We start from the raw sequence: 22,787 nt of genomic DNA, 5'->3' as shown, positions 1-22,787 counted from the left end.
AAATTGTTTTGTCCTTTTACAAGGTATTTACGATAATAGATACAGCTTAATATTTTTGTACCGGACTGGATGAAATGTTCGAAGACTAGGGGAGAGGTGTTGAAGTCAACAGGGAGAAGGACTCACGAAATGACGCCATGGATCCCAAATTGGTAAAACACTTAGCAAAATAGTGTTTAAGCCATTAAAACATATAAAAAGTTTTGTATTTCATATGCAACAATGTGTTTATATTTTGCTTAACACGTTATCATTTTATTCAAATATGAAAGTGTTTCTCTCTAGGAGAGAAGTAGAAGTCAATTAAAACGAGCACTTGCTTTAGTTCTCTGACGACTTGCGACAGTGTCTCCTTACACGTAAATGTGCACGTGTATGCATTCCAGCTGTTCGTTTTATAAGAGTTTTATATTTATTTAGATGTGCAGTCTCTTAGTAAAATTAAGTGTTTCCGTGAGTGTCATATGATAAAATTAAAAAAGATCCGTCAACATTACAATGTAATTCGTTGTCTGATAAAAATACAGTTTCTGATTTTTCGTAAGAATATTCGTAAATGCACAGATACAAAACACAGTCCTTTCTGTCAAAGTTTAGACATAAATTAATATGTACTTGTTGGATGTTTGAAGCAACCCGTCTGTAATATTTTTCTATTACAGCTTCTTTTTGTTGTGGGCCTACTTTGCAAATGCGTGGCTCTGAAGCTGTGTTTTTAGTGCTCTGTGCTTCCGAGAAATCTACCCTTACATAAATGTATTATCTTTCATTCTTGCATAAAAACTACTTTTTTCACTGGATCCGCCCATGTATTAACGGGAGAAAAATCGTGTGCAAACAAGGCAATTCACGTGCTGTTAATACCCGATTTTTATTTTTGAAATGCTTTCCCAGGGACGTATATGTAATTCTGCGCAGATTGACATCTGGTGTCTGCGTCTTGTTTCTTTCATAAAAACCTCTTCTTGAAGCATTAAAGGTGCAATCTAAACCATAGAATGTTTTATTGTATCAGTAACTAACGGCAAATGCGCTGCCCCCAACAATGTTCGTACTTGTTTCTTCCCTTGTTTACTCCCCTTTTAGAACTCGGCGTCAGTTCAGATTTTGTAGACAACCGTGAATGTTAAAAGATTACGTGTTTACCTGTGCGATTCTTTGATTTTAGGTATCATATTTATGATTTTGGTAAGTATCAGTCGGTATGTTTTTATCTAATTTCTCGAAGAATTTACATAAACAGCTTGGAAACTTGACACTACGTTCGTACTCATCCGTACTCCAACTGCGTGTCCGTACTCAATGTAACTCGAATGTAAAGTTATTATTCTTGAAATTGTGATCGAGTCCACCAAATTATGAAATGATATGAACAATTGAACAATTATTGGTAATTTTAAGTTTGTAATAATGAGAGATAAAAAAAATCGGTTAAAAACCTTCAGGATGTGCTAGATAGTGTTGTTTATTTCCGGGCCCTGGATACGGATATTTAAAACATGTTTACCGTTTCCAAAGAACAACAGGAATGGTAAATAAAAAATGTACCGGAATCGTCAAGTCATCACATATGAAAACAATACATAAATCGTCGTGAAATATTTTTTTATGCAAGAATAGCGACAATACATGTTTGTTTTGTGTATTAACGTCTGCAGAAGCCCTTGGGATATGTTTGTGACCTCGACCTTCGGTCTCGGTCACAAACAATCCCGCGGGCTTCTGCAGACGTTAATACCCAAAAATACGTGTATTATCCCTACATACTTACCATCAGAAAAGTTTTATTTTTTAATTTAAAGTTGTTTTTTTATATATATTGTTGTATTTTGATGTCCAATTTTTGAAACGTAATTTCGATGAAAAGTATTTTCGATTTATGTCATTTTCTTTATTTTTGTGAATGGTGTCACATCAGGCACGCAATTTCATGCAAAATGGCAGTCTGGATATTTTTGCCCCTATGAGTATTAGTATATTTATATAGCTTGGGAAAGTGTCATAGCCTAGCATACAAAATGGCTTGAGTTTTTTTTTTTTTTTTCTGGGATTCCGCTTCCATTTTTGCTGGAATGTTTTGAAAAATCCTCTAAGATTTCTTTTCAGTTTTTGAGAAAGGAAATAAAGTATTCAAATTTATTACTGAAATATTGCGTTCTTTTGTTCTTAACATCCTTGCTGCAGACGTTAAAAAGAAAAACAGACTTATCATTTCTCTCAAATGTCTTGTTACATAGTGTTTGTTTGTCTTTCATTGCTTAAGCAATTCAGCTTACCCAATCATTACTCCAGTGCTAAGTGCAGCTTTAAAACCCAGTCTTACTGATTACTATTATTTTCTTTGATCTTTCATTATAGACCTTGAAGCAATAGCAAACCGACTAATGCTTGCAATAAGAAATTAATAAACGCAAACTATATTTATCTAGGTCTGTTTCTTATTATCTCGATCGATTTTCAAAGAAAAATTTTCCCGACGATATTGATTTGTTAACCGCCGACGTTCCTTGTATGGTGGGCTAATGTTTTCCTTTTCCTTTACAGGTTTAATATCACTTCGGCTTACAACGAATGCAAAATTCAATCACAATATTGCGATACGATTGATATTTTAATCATAATTACTGTACAGTCACTGCAAAATTGATTTCGAAAACCCGTAAAGATCTCGTATTCATAGCAGGTAATTTACAGCTTTTAAATTATTTTCAACAGATTTTTAGACTTAAGTGTCGAAGGATATAGTATGATTATAATTTACAAAAATGTTTTATTGCTTATTTCCAATCAGGACGATTCTTGGAGTAGACAAAATGTAGACTTATACAGTACTCCAAATCAATCAATTTATCTTCAATATATAATCCTTATACTCAATGCTAAGCCAAGTTCAGAAAGAACATTAGAAAATTGCTTGTGAGTGAGTGCTTTGGCACGAAACTACTAATAAAAAATTTAAAACGTGAAGTTTTATATCTATAAGCAACTTGTTCAAAGCGTGGTTTGCGGCGGGTAGTTCTGGCTTGATGTGCACAATCTGTCTTGGATTTCTACGTTTAATTACAGTTGAGCACATTTTAGTTATCAATGGTTCTTCATTAAACAATTATCATGTTTTATATAAACTTTACGAGATCTATCAAAAATGTCAAATGTTTCTTTCAGGGATTTTTCATAGAATCAAACAAATGTATTTGCTGGCTCATTTTACGGGAACTACCATCTTTTTAATAATCATTATAGTACATTTTATAAGAAAGTCGACGTGTGATATTTCTCATAAACTGGTTTATTTAGTCTTAAAATGTGTCGGAACAATCATTATAAAACTTAATGACAGAATTTTCTATAGACATAACTCGCATCGCCTGTAGTGATATCTTATCCTAGGTATATTGTAAGTTTTCAGTACCCACATTTCTTTTCCTTATTAGTACATGCTTGACATTCCAGTGAGACAAATCACACAAAATTACCACTAATATTGAAACAAATACATTTCATATGAAGGTTGTTTAGAATTACATTTTACAATGTCATAATGATGCATCATCAATGTCATCAACAGACAGAGTCGATCACGTATATTATATACATAGCAGGACAGTTATAGCTTCTTCCGGTGTCATCATAAAAAATACTTCTGTGAACGCCAGATTATAAGACAAAGCGGCGTTATTTTCGCAGGTCCTTCTACTAAATGTTATCTCGCTTAGGCCTGTGTATATATGTGTGCGTGCCTGAGTGCGTGTTGGGTAGAAGGTGGGGGTTGTTTGAGGGTGCTCATGCTCAACTAATTTCAACGGAACCGAGTAAACATATCCTTCTTAAACTAACTGGAAGTAATTTCATTGTATGTGTGCTTTACATTTGCATCCAAATAGCATGTAATTAATTTGAAAATATATTCACTAGTGAGCCTGACAAAACACATAGCAATATAAGCAGAATTTATTTTACTTTAAAAGCTAAAGGTTCATATTGTGTTATACTGTTTTTAAATTTGTTGATAAACATTGATACCTTATTATATTTTAGAGCTTACGACCAATTTCATCAAATATAAGATCTTAATGTATAATTATTCTAGATTTTCGTTTAGACTCCGCATTTAAACATTATTCTAATATTAGAATAGAAAAATAAATTTGTTCAGTTTACAATATCTAATGTAAGCAACCACAAAACAATGTTTATAGCTTAAACAAACAGTTTCAATTTTAAGATTAAAATAGCTGAATTGAGTCTACTTTTAAATTAGATGATTATAACAGCCGTACTCGATAATAAAAAGAGCGACTAAATGCTTAAAGTCTCTTCTAGAAATAAAGCGTGCTGTAAATATGTCAGAAAATAGTTTTTGCATCCCAGTTAACAATTTGATCAAAACCCATGTCTGTCTCTGCTAATTTGAAATTTATTGCGACACTTATTTTCATATTAAATCAATTAATTTGATATATTTCAACAAATGTAACAAACTTATTTTCTTGCAATATTTTCCCTGGAAGCATAATCGTTTGTTTCTCAACTTTATTTCATTTTAATTGTCAAAGGGAATCTTTCCAGCTGTTTTTTAAGCTAAAAGTTTCTTCCCGCGAGTGATACTAGTATAGGAAAGAACAACTACTGTGAAATCATTTTTATGCGCGTAGGACGAATTTTCGCGTATTTCGCGCTAGGACCGATGCGCGAATTTAAGACCGCGCTATTATTATTGTTTTATTCTATTTTGCTTTTCATTTATAAAATTGAAAATGCGCGATTTAAACCCGCGCGAAACAATCCTTTTTCACGTTTGCGCGAAATTCCATGCCAGCGAATTGAAATGATTTTACAGTATTATGATATTTGCATAAAACGATTGTTTGATGGTGCCCGGTGTCTATGAGCTGTGATTTAAGGAAATTTCTTCGAAGTTAAGATAAGTTCAAAAGCAAGGTGCTGTCAGATAGGGAACTGAAGATTTAGTCTTGAATTAGCCATTCTTTATTTACAATTTTCAATTACGCTAAACGAAAATATAGCAACAACGTTACAGATGATATTGTGTACTTGATTTCTATGCCAAAACGCCAGTAAACAGTAAACTTTTATTAAAGACTTTTGATCTATTTCGGCGATTTAAGTATAAAACTAGGATCAGAAGAAATATACAGTTTTGATTTTCGATCAAACGCCATTTGTTCGGCGAAGGTATCATTTTTCACCTAATTATAAAACTCCGAAAATTGATAAAACTAGTTTCCGGATAATTACTAAACCAGTTTCCGGTAAAGACTCGAATATAAGAATTGAAGTCTTTTGCAAACTTCTAGTCAATAAAATGAAAAAACAAAAACTGTAAAAGTGGCCTTTGCTGTATAAAACTTCTTGAAATAGGTGTATGCTTGTTACGACAACATTGGAAAGGAATTGAACGTCTGAACATAACCAGCGCCCTCTATCTTCATACATTTAAACATTTCTTCATATTTTTACATTATTTGTTTTCAACATTGCACGGTTTTATTGAATATGATTTAGATTAATATACCTGGAGACTGGACGACTGATAAATAATGATACTAGAACTGCTTGTTAGGCCTCACCAAGTTAAAAGTTGTTCATCGGATTTGCCGCCCGTATATTTTCAGAAACAAACACAAAAAAACAAAACAAAAAAAAAACAACTTTTTTTTTGTTTTTGGCATGCGCTCGCCCCATTAAAAAAAATTAAACCATTTTCTTTGGTACGCTACTTTCTGCGGACGTAACAGTGTACAAATGCTTAAAATACCAGTCCCAGATTGTTCTAAAATGGACTTTAATCACAATAAATATATACTACGCACACATCGTCAACAATATATCATAATACTATATTTAATCTGTTAAGAAAGTTTGAAAGTTAGAACATGATCCTGTCCGTAAGACCATGACTTTTCTAAGTGCTAGACTCTGAATTAGAGCTTTGCCGGTAAAAGCTTTGAAAGTAACAGACCTATTGGACGCTATATAAAATTTACCAAACTATTCTAAGTAAAAAGGGTCATAACTCTGTCAAAATCGAATCAGAGTTAGGGTTATGGGGATTGTTTCTCCTTGTGTAAACTTTGATAGTAAATAATTGTTTTAAAGTAAATCTATGTTACGATTATGGTTGCATAAATGTTAAACGTTGAAAATGTGTACTGACAGGTGCAATGAAACCTTAAGATTTGATTAATTTTAACTGATCTGTGTAGGAAAAAAAATAATATCAATTAATTAAAAATTCATTAACAAACGCCTACGTCAGATTCTTCATATCAGATGGCCAGAAAAAGTCTCAAACATAAAACTATGGGAGCATACTGGCCAGACTGCAATAGCTGACACCATCAAGAAGCGAAAATGGCGGTGGATTGAGCACATTCTTCGACGACCATCTAAAAATATCACAAAACAAGCAATGGACTGGAATCATATTGGAGGTGCCAAATAACATAGGGAGAGGCATGATAGAGATCAGCCCAAAATAGAGACAGATGGAGGACTGTTGTGGAGATTCTGTGCCCCTCCAGAGGATAACAGGAATAGATCGGGACTATGTCAGGTACGAACAAATACCGATGTAAACATCCTTTACGTATGACGTCATGTATCAAGGCCTTTTAAAATTGTTTGACCGATGGATTAATTGATCTAGGGACCCACATTTACAACATGTCTCTCAAACGTTCTCAACTGAATAACAACTTAATGACTTACTGTTAGGCCGACAGTCGGCGACATTCGGATAATCGCTTGCGTGGCATTCACGGTAGAGGTCGCCAGTCACTTTACACTAACAGATTAATTACTTCGATCTTTACACAGGCGGATACTTTATGTGACCTCTTTCTTTCTGGTATTTATTTTGAGTACACTGAGTCTAAACTCCTGCATAGAAAATTGCTTTCAGGCCAGCAAGTCTTTAAAAACGTTTCTGTTCTGAAATTGAGATTGTTTCTAGCAATTCGAATGCATAAGCAGCGTCCAAGTGACGGTAATAGGTTGTAATTTATAAAACGATGCAAGGAACAGCGTTAGAAATTCTCGATATTTATACGGTGAAAATGTATCCTTTTTTTGATGCGATGGTGCAACTATCAGATTAGATACTGGCAAGTTGTTTACTCAATTAATTAAATGATAAATTTAGATTTTACTTCCTAAATATTGATTTTCTTGCTTAACTTAATTGATTTGAAATTAACATCTGGTCACTGACTCTTAACAGTGTTAACAGTGTCCTATTACCCGATTATATCCGATTAAATGCACTGGTTGTCTTATAAGATTCTGTCTGACGAGAGCTAACCTATTTGCAGTCGCTAAAGCACAGGACTTAGAAACTTTTGTTTTAGGGCCTATATTTTGTTATTTTAATAAACAGTTGCCCCCAAAGTTGTGAGTAACTATGGAGATGATAATATCTAGAAAAATATTCGTATCTTAAAGAAACGACGGTACATCTTATTAAATTTGGTAAGTATGGTAAGATACTGTTTATGGAAGGGTACAGAATTGGGTAAATATGGTTAGTTGCTGTTTATCGTAGGGTACAGAATTGGGTGACCCGCCCGCTTAGCTCAGTAGGTAGAGCGTTAGTCTACGGATCGCGGGGTCGCGAGTTCGATCCCCGGGCGGGGCGTATGTTCTCCGTGACTATTTGATAAACGACATTGTGTCTAAAATCATTAGTCCTCCACCTCTGATTCATGTGGGGAAGTTGGCAGTTACTTGCGGAGAACAGGTTTGTACTGGTACAGAATCCAGGAACACTGGTTAGGTTAACTGCCCGCCGTTACATGACTGAAATACTGTTGAAAAACGTCGTTAAAACCCAAAACGAACAAAGGAACAGAATTGGGTATGTATGGTAAGTTACTGTTTATGAAAGGGAACAAAATGGGGTAAGCTGGTAAGATACTGTTTATCGTAGGGTACAGAACTTGGTAAGTATGGTAAGATACTGTTTATGGTAGAGTACGGAATTCGGTACGTATGGTAGGTTACTGTTTATGGTAGGGTACATAATTCGGTACGTATGGTAGGTTACTGTTTATGGTAGGGTACAGAATTCGGTACGTATGGTAGGTTACTGTTTATGGTAGGGTACAGAATTCGGTACGTATGGTAGGTTACTGTTTATGGTAGGGTACAGAATTCGGTACGTATGGTATGTTACTGTTTATGGTAGGATACAGAATTCGGTACGTATGGTAGGTTACTGTTTATGGTAGGATACAGAATTCGGTACGTATGGTAGGTTACTGTTTATGGTAGGGTACAGAATTCGGTACGTATGGTATGTTACTGTTTATGGTAGCGTACAGTAGGGTACAGAATTCGGTACGTATGGTAGGTTACTGTTTATGATAGGATACAGAATTCGGTACGTATGGTAGGTTACTGTTTATGGTAGGGTACAGAATTCGGTACGTATGGTAGGTTACTGTTTATGGTAGGGTACAGAATTCGGTACGTATGGTGGGTTACTGTTTATGGTAGGGTACAGAATTCGGTACGTATGGTAGGTTACTGTTTATGGTAGGGTACAGAATTCGGTACGTATGGTATGTTACTGTTTATGGTAGAGTACAGAATTCGGTAGGTAAGATAGGTTACTGTTTATGGTAAGGGTACAGAAGGAGAAAATGCCTTTAATTCAACAGAAAAGTTCTTACTTGTAATATGTGTTAAAGAACAGTGGTCTTATTATAAAAGATGTGTATTAAAAGGTACAAATCTGCCTATCTAAAAACACTTCTGACTACTTAACCAGGGGTCGTACGTTCGATCTGTCCACACTCTTACTAAGTAAAACTACTCTCATTTTGGTAAGAGTCTCAAGTATGGGTGCTATACATCTAGCACACTTAAGAACTAAGGAAGTATCTTGAATTCGAACTGCTTCTGTTTCTTGCACTGTCATCAAAAACGGAATAGTGTTCCACCATCATTTTGTCGACTAAATTGGACCGCGAAAATCCTTAATTTCTACTTTTCACGCCGGCGAATTACCGCAAAAAGTTGAAAATTTGAAGTTTTTGACTGAAATTATCATGTCAAATTTCAACTTGTCGACCTGTTATCTAACGCTAAGAGTGGAAATTTTACATGCTTAATATCAACTTTTCACGAAGTTAAATTCGATGGCGGAAACAGAATTCCGTACTCCAACTAGTATTACTAAATACCATCTGGATGATTCGCCCACAAGAGCATCTATAAGCTTAAAGTACATACACGTATCTGAAGCGAGTGATTGCAAGGAAAACAAAATATTGGCGGTCAAATGTTATTAATAAAGTAACTAAATTAGATATGAAATGATCAGGAGGCAATTAGCGAGATGTATCTCTGCTAACTAGTATACCAGCAGCTAAGGCTAATCAGTAATCTGGCATGAATTCATAGGCTCTGACATATATTACTTGATACTTGGCATAATTACATATGTAAGGGAGTACCCATCAAATTCAGTCATAATCAGACATAGACAAAATCATTTTCCGTATACTAAGAGAATCAGAGGCGCAGTGGTTAGCAGGCTGTGCTACAATGCCGGGTCTAGGCTTGAATCCTAGTCCTGGTTGATATACCGGATTTATTTAACATTGGTAAGCTTTCCGATATATTGGCCTGGAGGTACATATGACACAAGCAGCCGTGTATTTTCGTCCATTCCAGGTTGGGATTTTAGCCGATTATGTCACTAATCAATTTACATTTAATTTCAATTCCGAAAGAAGAATTAATACCAAATGATCCGTTGCCGTTGCAGACTTGCTGAATATATCTACGATCACATATTATAACATCACTTCTAATATGAATCACCGGTCAATAGCTTGTGTTAATGATCGGTCTTTAGTCCGCATTAAGTTTTGCTTGTTTAAATTCAAAATATGAATATCTATGTCTTTTAATGTAATTTAACGTTTATTGAATGGCTTGCCGGTCAGTACTCTTTGGCTGAGGTCCGAAATATGGACAATAGTTAGAACCCTTAGGGTGGTAAACTGGCAAATCAATTCCCCCTGAGAATACGCTTAAAATGGGTTGCGCGACGTCAGGAGATGGTGTTACGCATCTCTGGATAGGTTGGTTTTTGTTTTCTTTGACAATGGCAATTTTACGAATGTATCCGAAAAATGCAAAATGCTACTCGGCACAAAAAATGAATAAATATCACATGTTTTAATTATCTGGTGTGTAATATAAGAATCGGCTATATAATCACGACAACTCTGCTGGCACGAACAGTCAAAAATGTTTGAAATTATGAAAAATGCTAATTTCCTAACTCGTTTGCTAACGTTTTGGAAATGATACGCTTCTAATGATCACAAACGTATAATACAATCAGGAACATTACATATACTTGAACAAAATGCTGTTTTTGAGTTGCTCGTATACATTATGTACTCAAATAGACATTTTCCAATCCAAATAGGTTTTAAGGTGTCATTTTTCTTTCATTTATTTATTTTGTTAAGAAAACTCATCTGTAGCCAGTGTCCTTGCAGTTTGCTGAACGTACACAAAAAGATACTCTATTAAACGCCAAAAGTCAAACATTCCCAATGCCGTAAGGTTAACACATGTAAAAGTTATCTAGGTGTCGTTATCGACACAAGAGCAGGAAACATGATGTTTTTTAAGGGTTTACCATTTTGCAATTGTATCTCAGTTACGCGGGTAGTTTACCTTACCAGAGGTTCGGCATCCGTAGTAACATGTTTGCCTTAAATGTCAACTTCTCCTCAAGAATCAGGGGTGGATGATAAGTGATTTCGTGATGTCTCTGATCGCAGCGAAAACTTTACGCCTCGCCTGAAGATCGAACTCATGACCGTGCGATACGTAGATCTGCGCTCTCTCTATTATTGCTGTTGCATATACGTGCGTCCTTTGTAGAAGCAGTTGAGCAGAAAGACAACTTGATTTTTCCATCAACAATACGCAACATAGAAGTGTCCAGGATTGTAGAGAACTTTCACTAACTGCACTCCTGGTTTTCTCGAAATAATTTAGACAATAATACCTACTGAAAATATACAGTTATAAGTACCTAGGTATGCGCAAACTGGTTTTGCAGACGCATGCGAGAAGGAAAGTTTGACTCAGAAAAAGTCTGACAATATAATGTATACGAGCAACTCCGTTCCCGGGGCGCAACCCCATTCCCGATGATTTTTTGTCAATTACACCCCCATAAACAGAATTTGGACTAAGTAAGTATGATATTCGCTACAACTGTATTACAGTTAATTTATCATAAGCAGCGTGAGATGTCCTCGGTACAGAACATCAGAAACTGGCATTTTTGTCGATTTCAAACTTTCATCACGTTTCATGTAGAGTTTTTGTGATAATAGGACAGACTCCTAAATTTGAAACCAGATATTTCGCACATATGATGTTTTATCGTATTTGTGTCGAATAGCATTTTGCTTTTTGCGAAAACGTTCGTAATTGTGTCATACGGAGCAAAACAAATCACTTCATCTAACTGAATTTCTTCTTTTCTAACGCGCAACACCACTAATGGACGTCGTGCAATCCATTTATAGCGTATTCACACCGGAAATTGGATTGCATATGTACCACCCGTGCATGTCGAGGAGTGTATTATAGTCTATAACAAGTTTTTATAAGTTTTTCATAGTTATATATACTCTGTTCTGAAAGTTAGGTTGCCAGCTTCAAAGTCGAGATCCAGTAACCAAGCGGATTTGGCAATAGTTATCAAAGTATCAAGGAAAAAAAGAAGATACTATAATAAGCACAAGCAAACAATGTATTTCATGTTTTCATGATACAATTTTGTTTAAAACAGAGTCCTTAATACCATAGAACAATCTTTTAACACCATGTCTAAAATTCTGATTATAGAAGCAATAAATAACGGGATTCATCGCACAGTTTATCATGTAGAATCTTAGAAAGAACTGATATGCCATTTTATTGGGAAACGAAAGACTTCCGTATAAATCCGGATGTTGGTTCCGTATACAAACGACTACCAAATATGGAATAAAGCTAATTTCGAATACTGATGTCACTAAGAATAACATGCAAGTTAGTCTTTTGGTCCGCACATGATGTCCGCCATGTTTTCGAGACAAGTTAAACTCGATATTTGACTGGCTGCTAGTTGACCGTAGCAACTTCCGTTTGCCATTCGGAGTTTGTTCAACGTCCATCGATAACAGCCGGACGCTTGTTCTGGACTCTTTAGTAAATGAAGTTATTGAATAAGCACTATTTTGTCGCTGCAAAAGCACATTTTTGGTCGCTGTTTCTGAGTGGTTAAACTTAGTTCCAGCTATAAGTTTCCTTGCTATACACGTGTATAAAACTGCCAAAATGATAAAAATAATTATATGCCCTACAAAAAATATCAGTAACAGTATGTTCGGATATGACGTATTTAAGACTCGGTCATCAATCAAACAAGTTTTAGCCTCAACCGTTACATTGTAGGATTCAATCTTGTATGTAAAAGTTCCATATCCAAATATCATTGGCACCGCCGACAGGCAAGCACAGACTAGTAAACTCACACAAATAAACTTACAACACAATGAAGATATTCGCGGTTTTAATGGTAAACAAATAGACCGGAAACGCTCCACTGCTATGGCTGCCAGCACGAACGATGACGTATTGTTCATGGCCGCCGTTAGGAATCTGGAAAATTTGCACAACCAGGGAAAGTCAAATGTCCAGAAATGGGAAATCAAGTAAAGTTCGACCGGCAGGCTAATTATACAATTTATTAAATCGCTAAAAGCTAGAGTGATAATGAAATAACTGGCGGTACTTCGTTTCATTTTCGTAATGTACACAAGAAGCGCTATTGCATTTCCAGGAACCCCAAGGGCTAACAAAATGCAGACAAGAATAAATGACGGTGTCAAAATACGAAACTGTGAATCGTTCATTGTCGCTAAAATGGAATCACTTGTAATATCAAATCCTGACGTCACTCTTCCTCCTCCAATTCCAGTATTGTCTAATTTAAATCCGCCCGAAGTGCTATTTGCAAAATTGCTCAGCATTAGATTTGTCATATTGACATGTGACACCACGTAACTAGCGGATGATTGTTCCAATGTTCTTTGGTCGTCTGCTGTCATAAAATCACTATCGGCGGATATCCCCGTCATTTTGTCCGAGATATTGAAACCTATCCCTTGGAGTATTGTTCAAACATGATACATCCGACAGAAAATTATCCAGCTAAATTATTAAAACATTCCTTCATCTGGTTCTTCCATTAAGACAAGTAATAAATAAGTTGCTAATAGGAAGTCCCTTTTTTTAATCCTTGTATGAAAATAGCTACGTTTCCAGCAGACAACTTTATGAGGGTTCCAGTTTTCAGTGCGTATTTCAGCAAAAATATCCGAATATCACCGAATGCATTTAAGTTTTGTTTGATCTTTTATTAAAGCCCTTGAAGCAAGAAATTACAAATTACCCACCTGCTGAACACGTGTTTCTGTATTAAGTTTATGCACAAATAATAACTGATACTTGTTTAATCAATTTTCTTCAACTGAAATGATTCCAGTGTAAAAATAGTGTAAAATGTTTCAGTTGTTGTCGTAAAATATGTTTATTCATTAGGCATTCTGTGCTGTCTTCAAATTCATTCCTTTGGAAGGATAGAGCACTTCGTACTATTTCCTTGATAAAAAAAGAAACTACCACATTTGATCTTTACCAAACATCAAGACAAGTCGTTTGATAAAATTGCTCCTAATTCCGCGCATTGACTTTCCACAATTCCTGACACGGAACTGTTACTGAAAGAGTTTCCAGAATAAAGCTTTTTATACCGTGCAAGCTTAATAAAATATCTGATCCCACGCAAGTCACGTCTTCGTATTTTCTGATATTACATTTCGCCTATAAAAGGATATGGTCAATCACAGTGTATTATCAGACTGTCACAGTTCCAATAAATAAACTCTACAATCCGTATTATTTACTCAAGCAGTATAAAAGTTATAAATTATTTACAAGCTCTAGGAGACCACAACTATATTGCATTTTCTGCAGTGGGTAGAAAAGCAATTTATATACTCCCAACAATAACGTGGAATTTCGCAAATGCCAGTAGATTAATGCTACCGTCAGTTTATACTTTATTCCCTCACAAACTATTACATATCTTTCATTAGGTACACCCTATTGAACCGTATTGTCTTGTATTTCTAATTTGTTACAGTCGATTCCACCTGTTTTCCGCGCGCTTTTAATTGTTTCAACAGCAGTTATAATCACGATTCGGCAGTTTGAAAGACGTACAATAAGCTCGTTTTAATATTCCCTTCGTCTGCTAGGAGTTCAGCTAAGTATGTTGATATTTTGGATAAAGTTTTGCCCTATTTTGTACTATTCTTCGAGGTGACGTAGTTCTGTTTATATTTCGGTTAAAACAAAGAATCTTAATGAATTTACCGAAAAGTTGTCCTAAATACTTAAAGAAGTACAGTTGATATGTACTTTCTAAGTATATTTCGTGCTTTCAGTTGTACCAGACGAATTGGGAAAAAAATAAATAAATAGTCCCATTGTCAAATGTATTTCACGCGAATAACGTGCTGTCGATTATATTCCTGTTAGGATTTTTTTCAGTCCAAACAGTTGCAGTCCCAGGGATTGATGGATTGCGGTCCTGAAAATATACAAACAAATATTTCAAAAAATTAATTACGCATATAAAACAAGGTGACACAATATATGTCTGCATTGTGTCGGACGACTATTTGGCACGAGACTTTTGTTCGCAATCAATACCGGTGGCTATAATAAAATGGAACATGGCTTCAGCATTGTAGGATGCATAAAATTGCTTTGTGATAGAATGCGTCACAACGTGACGTAAAACGAAGGAAAATAAACTGTTATAAAAAGAGCATTCCTCTCCATTGCTCTGACGTGCCACTTTACTACTTAAAAGCAGGCGAAATTACCTAACAAATAAAAACAAGAGGGCCAAGTGGCCCTGGGTCGCTCACCTGACAAGCCAATGAGGCACTATGGTTGTAGGAGAACAAGTTAATAACTGAAAATGTTATTCGAACAATTCTGGTAGAGGACCACCCAAGGATCATTCCTGTAAAGTTTCCTTAAATTTGGCTCAACAGTTTCACAGGAGATAATGGTGCAATATAGGCTCGGCCAACCCGGTTGGGCCCACACCCTCAACATCTCGACCAAAGCAATCCTTGATGAAAATCATAATACGTATTTTTTTTCTCCAGGTTCAAATATCATGTCTTCTATTTTTTATGATTTTTTAAATCAAGAGTTTTTCCTATATAAGTATATGTAAAAACAACTATCCCCTGGGGCGGGGACAATCTTGACCCCAGGGCCATGATTTGAACAATCTTGGTAGAGGTCAACTAGATAATGATATACACCAAATATCTAAACTCTAGCCATTGTGATTTCAGACAAAAAGATTTTTCAAGATTTCCCTCTATAATTCTATATAAAACAAGTAGCCCCTGGGGTGGGGCCAATTTTGACTCAAGGGCCATGATTTGAATAATCTTTGTAGAGGTCCACTAGACAATGCTACATACCAAATATCTAAGCTCTAGTTATTGTGGTTTCAGACAAAAAATTTTTTAAAGATTTTCCTATATAAGTCTATGTAAAAACAAGTAGTCCCCAGGGTGGGGCCAATTTTGACTGCAGGGTCACGATTTGTACATTCTTGGTAGAGGTCCACTAGACAATACTACACACCAAATATCTCAACTCTAGCCATTGTAGTTTCAGACAAAAAGATTTTTAAAGATTTTCCTATACAAATCTATGTAAAAAACAAGTAATCCCTGGGGCGGGGCCAATTTTGACCCTTGGGCCATAATTTGAACAAATTTTCTAGAAATTCGGTGAGGTAAGCTAAAAAAAAAAACAATTAAAAAAAAAAAAATGGACGGTCCCCCTATTTCAAAGCCCGAAACTCTGGCCCAAATTATCCGACCCATCTGGTTTTCGAAAGGAACCGAGATCTTTCACCAATCTAACCTCTGACCAAGTTTGGTGAACAAGCAAAAATAAATAAAAGCGCTATCGTGAACACAAGGCTAAAATCTGCAATTTTAGCCATTTCAGGGGGCATAACTCCAAGACCCATCGTGCAATATGGCTGGTTTTCGAAAGGAACCGAGATCTAATAGAGATACAAGTTATGTGCAAGTTTGGTTCAAATCAAATAAGAAATGAAAGCGCTATCGTGAACACAAGCTCAATTGTGCAGATTTTAGCCATTTCAGGGGGCATAACTCCAAGAACCATCAGGCAATATGGCTGGTTTTCGAAAGGAACCGAGATCTTATAGAGATACAAGTTATGTGCAAGTTTGGTTTAAATCAAATAAAAAATGAAAGCGCTATCGTGAACACAAGCTCAATTGTGGACGGACGACGGACGCCGGACAAAAGACCATACTAAAAGCTTCACTTGACTTTCAGTCAGGTGAGCTAAAAATCTAGCAGAAAGTCAAGTAGCCCAGGGCAACGTATACACTGGCTGTATCAAATGTGTGAACTGTGATTGAAATTAATAATTACATTAAATCTGATTTAATCTGGATGACATTAACATATAGTTGGGTAGCAGTATTAAGTGCCTTCTTTGCCTTGTTAGTTAAGCAAGAAACATTTGTACAGTGTTCAAATGAATGTGTTTTAGTCACCTTCACTTTTTTAACAGCTTAATTAATGGTTAAACATTTTAAGTGGTTTCAAGGCGATGGTAATGTTTTTATTGTTTACACGAAAACATTTCTTATACGAGTTACACAGCTTTGATAATCTTTCATAAAATCTAGAATATTGTGAAATAATTTGATTTCGTGGGCAAAACATTTGATTTCATTTCGTGGATTTCGAATTTTGAAGAAATATTTTCTTCTTTGTTGCGGAACTGACTCAACAAGAAATCCACCAAAACATTAGTCGATTAGTCGCTCACGAAATTTCAAAATAATATGCCCATCGGCAGTTGTTTGATTCGGTTACCAAGACCAAGAATATAGAATAAGATACTAATAAACTTTGATAATTTGGCAGTTGAGTCCAATAAGTCCAGGGGTGTTCAAATATAATCCTTCATAGATCTGTTGTAAAGCAAATATTGGATTTACCTGTACTGGAAAATAAACAGTGTCGATTGTATTGAGGTCAACTGCCACATTATCAAAGTTTATTATTATTAGTAAAGTTTTTTATTTCTTTCCCCATATGAATATAGTTGTGTGTGCATTTCATGTGGACATTATCACTAAGATAATCTCATACGATGATAATTTTCGTTGCATTATTTTTGATTGAAGGTCATAAATGCAAAATATTATTATTATGTATTCAAATACATAAAAAGTGTGGGACACTTAAACCTGCTACACAAATTCCATAAAGTTCTACTCAAATCTAAAAGTGCAAAAAAAAAATCCAAATACTTTTCGTTTAATATCTAACACAAATATTGCACTTCTTGACAGGCGTTAAAACCTTGGTAAAAACTAATGCATGGAGTGGCACTTACATCCGTGTATCAAGTATTACATAATATATTATATGTAAGAATTCCATTGTCTATTACACTATATAATTGTTAATTGTCTTTATGTAATTCGGAAATTCGGAACTACATAAATATCTGGCGGTATAAAAAAAATTACGACACCATTCTTTTGTTATGAAATCAGATGTTAAAGTACTTTGTTGAGATGTAAGTGTTTATTTGTCTTCCTACGCACAACGCAAGGGACCTAACTCGAATTATATTTTTGTTGGAATTAACGTCTCGGCGACAACTGTTATGCAGGTCATACGGCGACCTTTCAATTTTTAATATTGGAGGCAGACCCTTGGTGCCTCTCTTCGAGCAGTGTTTCAGGAACAGGACGGGCATCAGGATAAAGCCACCGACATTCCGCAAGCCGGCTGGGTAGGTTCATCATATGACGTAGTTCAACACCAAGGCAAGGTTTCGGACCAACAGCGGTAAGGAGTAACTGAATCTTATTGCTTTTGAGGTCAGTAGGTGGAAGATCAAAGTCAATGAGACCCGGAACAGTTCAACCCTTTCCGGAGGATAACTGAAGAACGCTTGGACCTAGGATCATGGAAGTTGAAAGAAAGGTTGGTCATCACCAACAAATGAGCCCTATTGACTCTGAGGTCAGTAGGTCAAAAGTCAAGGTCACAATGACCCGGAACAGTTCAACGATTTCTGGAGGGTAACTCAAGAACTCTTTGGTTCAAGGTCATGAAAGCTGATAAAGATGTTGATGACCGTTATTGACTCAGAGGTCAACATTCAAGGTCAAAGTGACCCAAAACAGTTAAGCGGTTTCCGGATGTTAACTAGAGAACGCTTTGGGCTTAGGATCATGACAGCTGACAGGAAAGTTAATCATGACCAGCAGAGGACCCCTACTGATTTTGAGGTCAGCAGGTCACAGGTCAAGGTCACATTGAATCAGAACAGTAGATCATTTTTAGTCAGATAGCTAGAGAATGCTTTGGCTTAAGATCACATCTGATATGGAGGTCACTTATGAGTGGTAAATGATCTATAATAATTGATTGATTTGAGGTCAGTACGTCAAATGTCCAGTGCACAGTAACCAAATAATATCTGTCTGAATGCACCAAGGGGAAATTTGGTGTTCTACAAGCACTTGTTACGTTAAATGTTGATTTAACATCAGTTTGCCGATTACACTGTACTGGACGCGTAATAACAACACGAGACGGTTTCTTCGTATGAATTCGTATATGTTACTACACTGAAGAATGCACATGTATATGTTACTACACTGAAGAATGCACATATAACCGGCAATATTACGGAATTTGCCGATTGTTATCACGGGCCCTCCACAATAAGTAATACCAATTACATTTAATCATAAAATAACAAAAAAAGTCTAAAAGTTAACGCATTGTGGAATGTTTAATCGTGTGACTGCGTATTTAATGTGCAGTAGTTCGTGCTGAGATAGGTTTATTACGTAATAAAAGCGATTACTGACACTTGAAATTCGCTGATAATTACAGTTCTCATTACAGAAAGCTGGCATGCCATATTTTATTACCTGCCTAAACGTGCATGCGATACACACATTATGTATTGTTTTTGGATTCGTGTTTTTTTTTCTTTTTAGCAAGAAATCAGTCAAATGAGTATCAAACAGTCAATAAATATTTCATTGTGTGTTATCATGCAATTGATTATAAAGGCCGTGATTATTCAATTATTTGTTTTTGTGAAATTATATTGGGTCTAAGGTGATATTATGTTCTTAAGAAATCTCTTTAAATTTTCTAACAGAATTAAAATTTTCGAAACATTTGACTTTTTGTATTATTAAGTGTAAAACAGGTAAAAGATATAATCACATCATTTCAATTATTAGAATGTAGATGAATGTAATATAAATGATACATTTATATTTGAACTTTGCTTTGAGATTCGAGAATGCTGAAAACGTAAATAACAAAAACAAGTACGTGTAAAATGCAGCTCATCTTGAAAAACGAGGCCATACATACCAATACATGCATTTACTAAAATACATAACAGAATTAAAAAGAATCTAAAACAAGCACAAAAAAGCAAAGAACATTCGCATCAAGGCAACCCTTTCGAACTCAAAGTTGTAAAACAAGTTTGCGCGTAAAAATATTTTCATGAGAAAAAAAGGTACAGAGTGGTTAGAAACACAAAACTGAATAGGAATCGGAGAATTTTCATTTTATATAGACTAGATACTATACTGATAAAGAAGTTATTTCTACTGTAGCTTTTTCCTCTTTTATCTTGTTTCGTTTCGTAGAGACAAAAGCCACTATATTCTAAAGACTTTCTTTGGGGAATAATGTTAGAATAGTAACTGAATATAGACTGATCATAAACGTGTAAAAATGATATGAGCCGTGCCATGAGAAAACCAACATAATGGCTTTGCGACCAGCATTGATCCAGACCAGCCTGCGCATCCGCGCAGTCTGGTCAGGATCCATGTTGTTCGCTAACAGTATCTCTAATTCCAATAGGCTTTGAAAGCGAACAGCATCGATCGGGACCAGATGCTGGTCGCAAAGCCACTATGTTGGTTTTCCCATGGCGCGGCTCATATATCATAGATAGGAGCTGGTCTAGGTTTTATTATATCTGTTTATAACGCTTAAAACAATATAATGATAAATGCACAATCTTACGTTTACGACAGAACATGCGATGCAAGTTAATATCACTTTATCATTTATGCTGATTGTTAGAATAAACCTGCCAAGATTTTATTGAAACTTATTCATAAAGTTATACAGTCGATTACTTTTCATTGCGCTACGCATATTTATGAATAAAGATCAATTTGAATACATACTGTTTTTATTCAATTTGTTCGCGGTTTTTTTAAACTGAAATGATATGGGCTAAAAAGAACAGCAGCTGAAATTGTAATAAAACTTTATTTGCGTGATTATGGTGGCTGATTTGTGCCATTTCGTTATTTCGTTCTGACGCAGCTGATTTCTGCGATAGAACGATATAACGAAATGGCACAAATCAGCCACCATACGCAATAAAACAAACCCTATCGTAGTTGTCTACTTCTTTTTTTCTTTTCAGAAAGTTACTAAACTGCTTTATCTTCTACCAACAGAGTGAATTATAAAGACCGATTGAATAGCGAGGTTTAAACAATTTCTTTTTACATTATGTTTCGTTTCTTATATGAAGTTTCGCTACTGTGTGATAAAATACGATGAGACCTTTAGGGAAACGTTTATATGTATAACACAATAGTTTATGAGATGTGTATGTTTTGTAACTTTTAGTGTGTTGTTTGCACTTTCACACGAGTACCCTGTGTTTTGTTCATAGGAGATAACTCCTGAGGCTATTCGAATTTTGTATAATTATGTCATTTTTCTTCTCAAAACTCTGCTGCAATCTGGATAATCAGAGCCAAGACTATATAAGAGAAATGATTAAATAATTAAATGATTAAATGATTGAAAAAAAGTTTAAAAAGACTATCTAGTTGGTAACCAGACTAGAGTACACCGTATGAGTATTATGATAACTCTTGCGAAAATACCGTTCCTTACCTTTGCCAAGACTATACATGATGAGCGAACACTTTATATCCCATAACACAAAAACGAAATTAGTTACTCAATGAAAAAACTTCGATCAGTTATTAATAAACCGGCATTTTCAACACAAACACTTTTCACAAAATTTAGTACAAACACGCCATATATAAAAACGGATTCTGTTTATTTCAAAATATACACGTTTTACATAACATAGTGTACACATTTCGTAATTTGAGCCGTGCCATGAGAAAACCAACATAGTGGCTTTGCGACCAGCATGGATCCAGACCAGCCTGCGCATCCGCGCAGTCTGGTCAGGATCCATGCTGTTCGCTAACAGTTTCTCCAATTCCAATAGGCTTTAAAAGCGAACAGCATGGAGCCTGACCAGACTGCGCGGATGCGCAGGCTGGTCTGGATCCATGCTGGTCGCAAAGCCACTATGTTGATTTTCTCATGGCACGGCTCATTTATGATTTAGTATATAACCTTTTATGTGTATCACGTAGAATAGTTAATCAAAACATGTCCACAATTCAGTCGAGACGCAACAATGAAAGATTCGACAATTTAATACGTTTTGAGGTTATACCGTTAAAAATGTAATGCAAATTTGACCTTACAAAAAAGGGCGGCTTAAAATTCACAATACAGTATTTAATATTTCAATTAATTTAACCTGGATTAGGAGACAAAAATACCCAAGGTTAATATTTGACGCCGGGCTTTAAGCAAAGCTATACAATTGTATAATTCAAAAGTTAAACGGTTAAGAGATATAGCAAACATCCTGTGGTAACTATTTCAATTTACCTTCTCTATCAAAAAGTATGTTTATTTAATAGTAGAACGTTCTATTTAATATCTTTAACAGGTTTTAACATAGCATGATGAACAAATACTTTAAACAACATTTTTCAACTCTGTATCCAAAGCAGACTTGATATTCATAACTTTATGACGACATCACCGTACATTAGGGGTTCTAACTGACCTGAATTTTCGAGTACCTACCAGTTCCCACTTGGGTATAACGAAGTATATTTACAATGAACATATAGTGACTTTAGAAATAAATATCACACTATTTTAGAAATCAAATCACGATTTTTCACTGCAAATGCCCCAGATGATGCTACAATCAACAAAACTTTGAAGTTTCATTGAAATATTATATGGATTTAATACCTTTAGTTTAGTTTAAAGTTTGAGATTTTACACAGGGAGTCTATGATAAAGTTCGAGTAAAATGTAATCATTACCCAAGTGAAATTAGTATTATTCCGCAATGTTTTGGACATGTTGAAATTATGAATTTTGATATTTACATTTTATGATTTACACAATGAAATGCCTTTACATATTTCATAAAAAAAATGAAAAAAGAAAAACCTTTTTTTATTTTCAAATCAGTTTAGTGTTGTCGCAGAAAATGAAAATATTTCTGCAATATTTCGATATGAACGACTAAGCTAAAATATCTAAGAAACATTTACACAAGAGAAGAAAAAAAAAGATAAGTAGTTAAGTACTTTTTTTATTTCAGTCTATGTACAGTAACTATACAACAGTGTGCTTTATTGACCGGACTATATTTCAACACCTTTACCCGGATACAGTCAAGATTTG

At 35.2% G+C, this 22,787-nt stretch overlaps 1 protein-coding gene across 6 annotated transcripts in view; it reads right to left on the bottom strand.

Annotated features, from left to right (window-relative positions):
* Window positions 1-11,791: 11,791 nt before the first annotated feature.
* Window positions 11,792-22,787, bottom strand: part of LOC123540406 (cholecystokinin receptor type A-like) — a 50,095-nt gene continuing 39,099 nt past the window's right edge. For 5 of the 6 annotated variants that reach the window (XM_045325407.2, XM_045325403.2, XM_045325401.2 and 2 more), the window contains exon 2: window positions 11,792-14,701. In XM_045325407.2, the coding sequence (XP_045181342.1) occupies window positions 11,826-13,184 (1,359 nt within the window). In that variant the 5' untranslated portion in view covers window positions 13,185-14,701 and the 3' untranslated portion in view covers window positions 11,792-11,825. Of the gene's footprint in view, window positions 14,702-21,167; window positions 21,286-22,787 lie in introns of those variants that run through there. The other variant, XM_045325406.2, reaches the window with a different exon arrangement.

The sequence above is a fragment of the Mercenaria mercenaria genome, chromosome 16 (assembly GCF_021730395.1).
Source record: "Mercenaria mercenaria strain notata chromosome 16, MADL_Memer_1, whole genome shotgun sequence".
In the NCBI taxonomy this organism is placed as follows: domain Eukaryota; kingdom Metazoa; phylum Mollusca; class Bivalvia; order Venerida; family Veneridae; genus Mercenaria; species Mercenaria mercenaria.
Note: the sequence above shows the minus strand (reverse complement) of the source record. Positions and strands in the feature narration are given on the sequence as shown.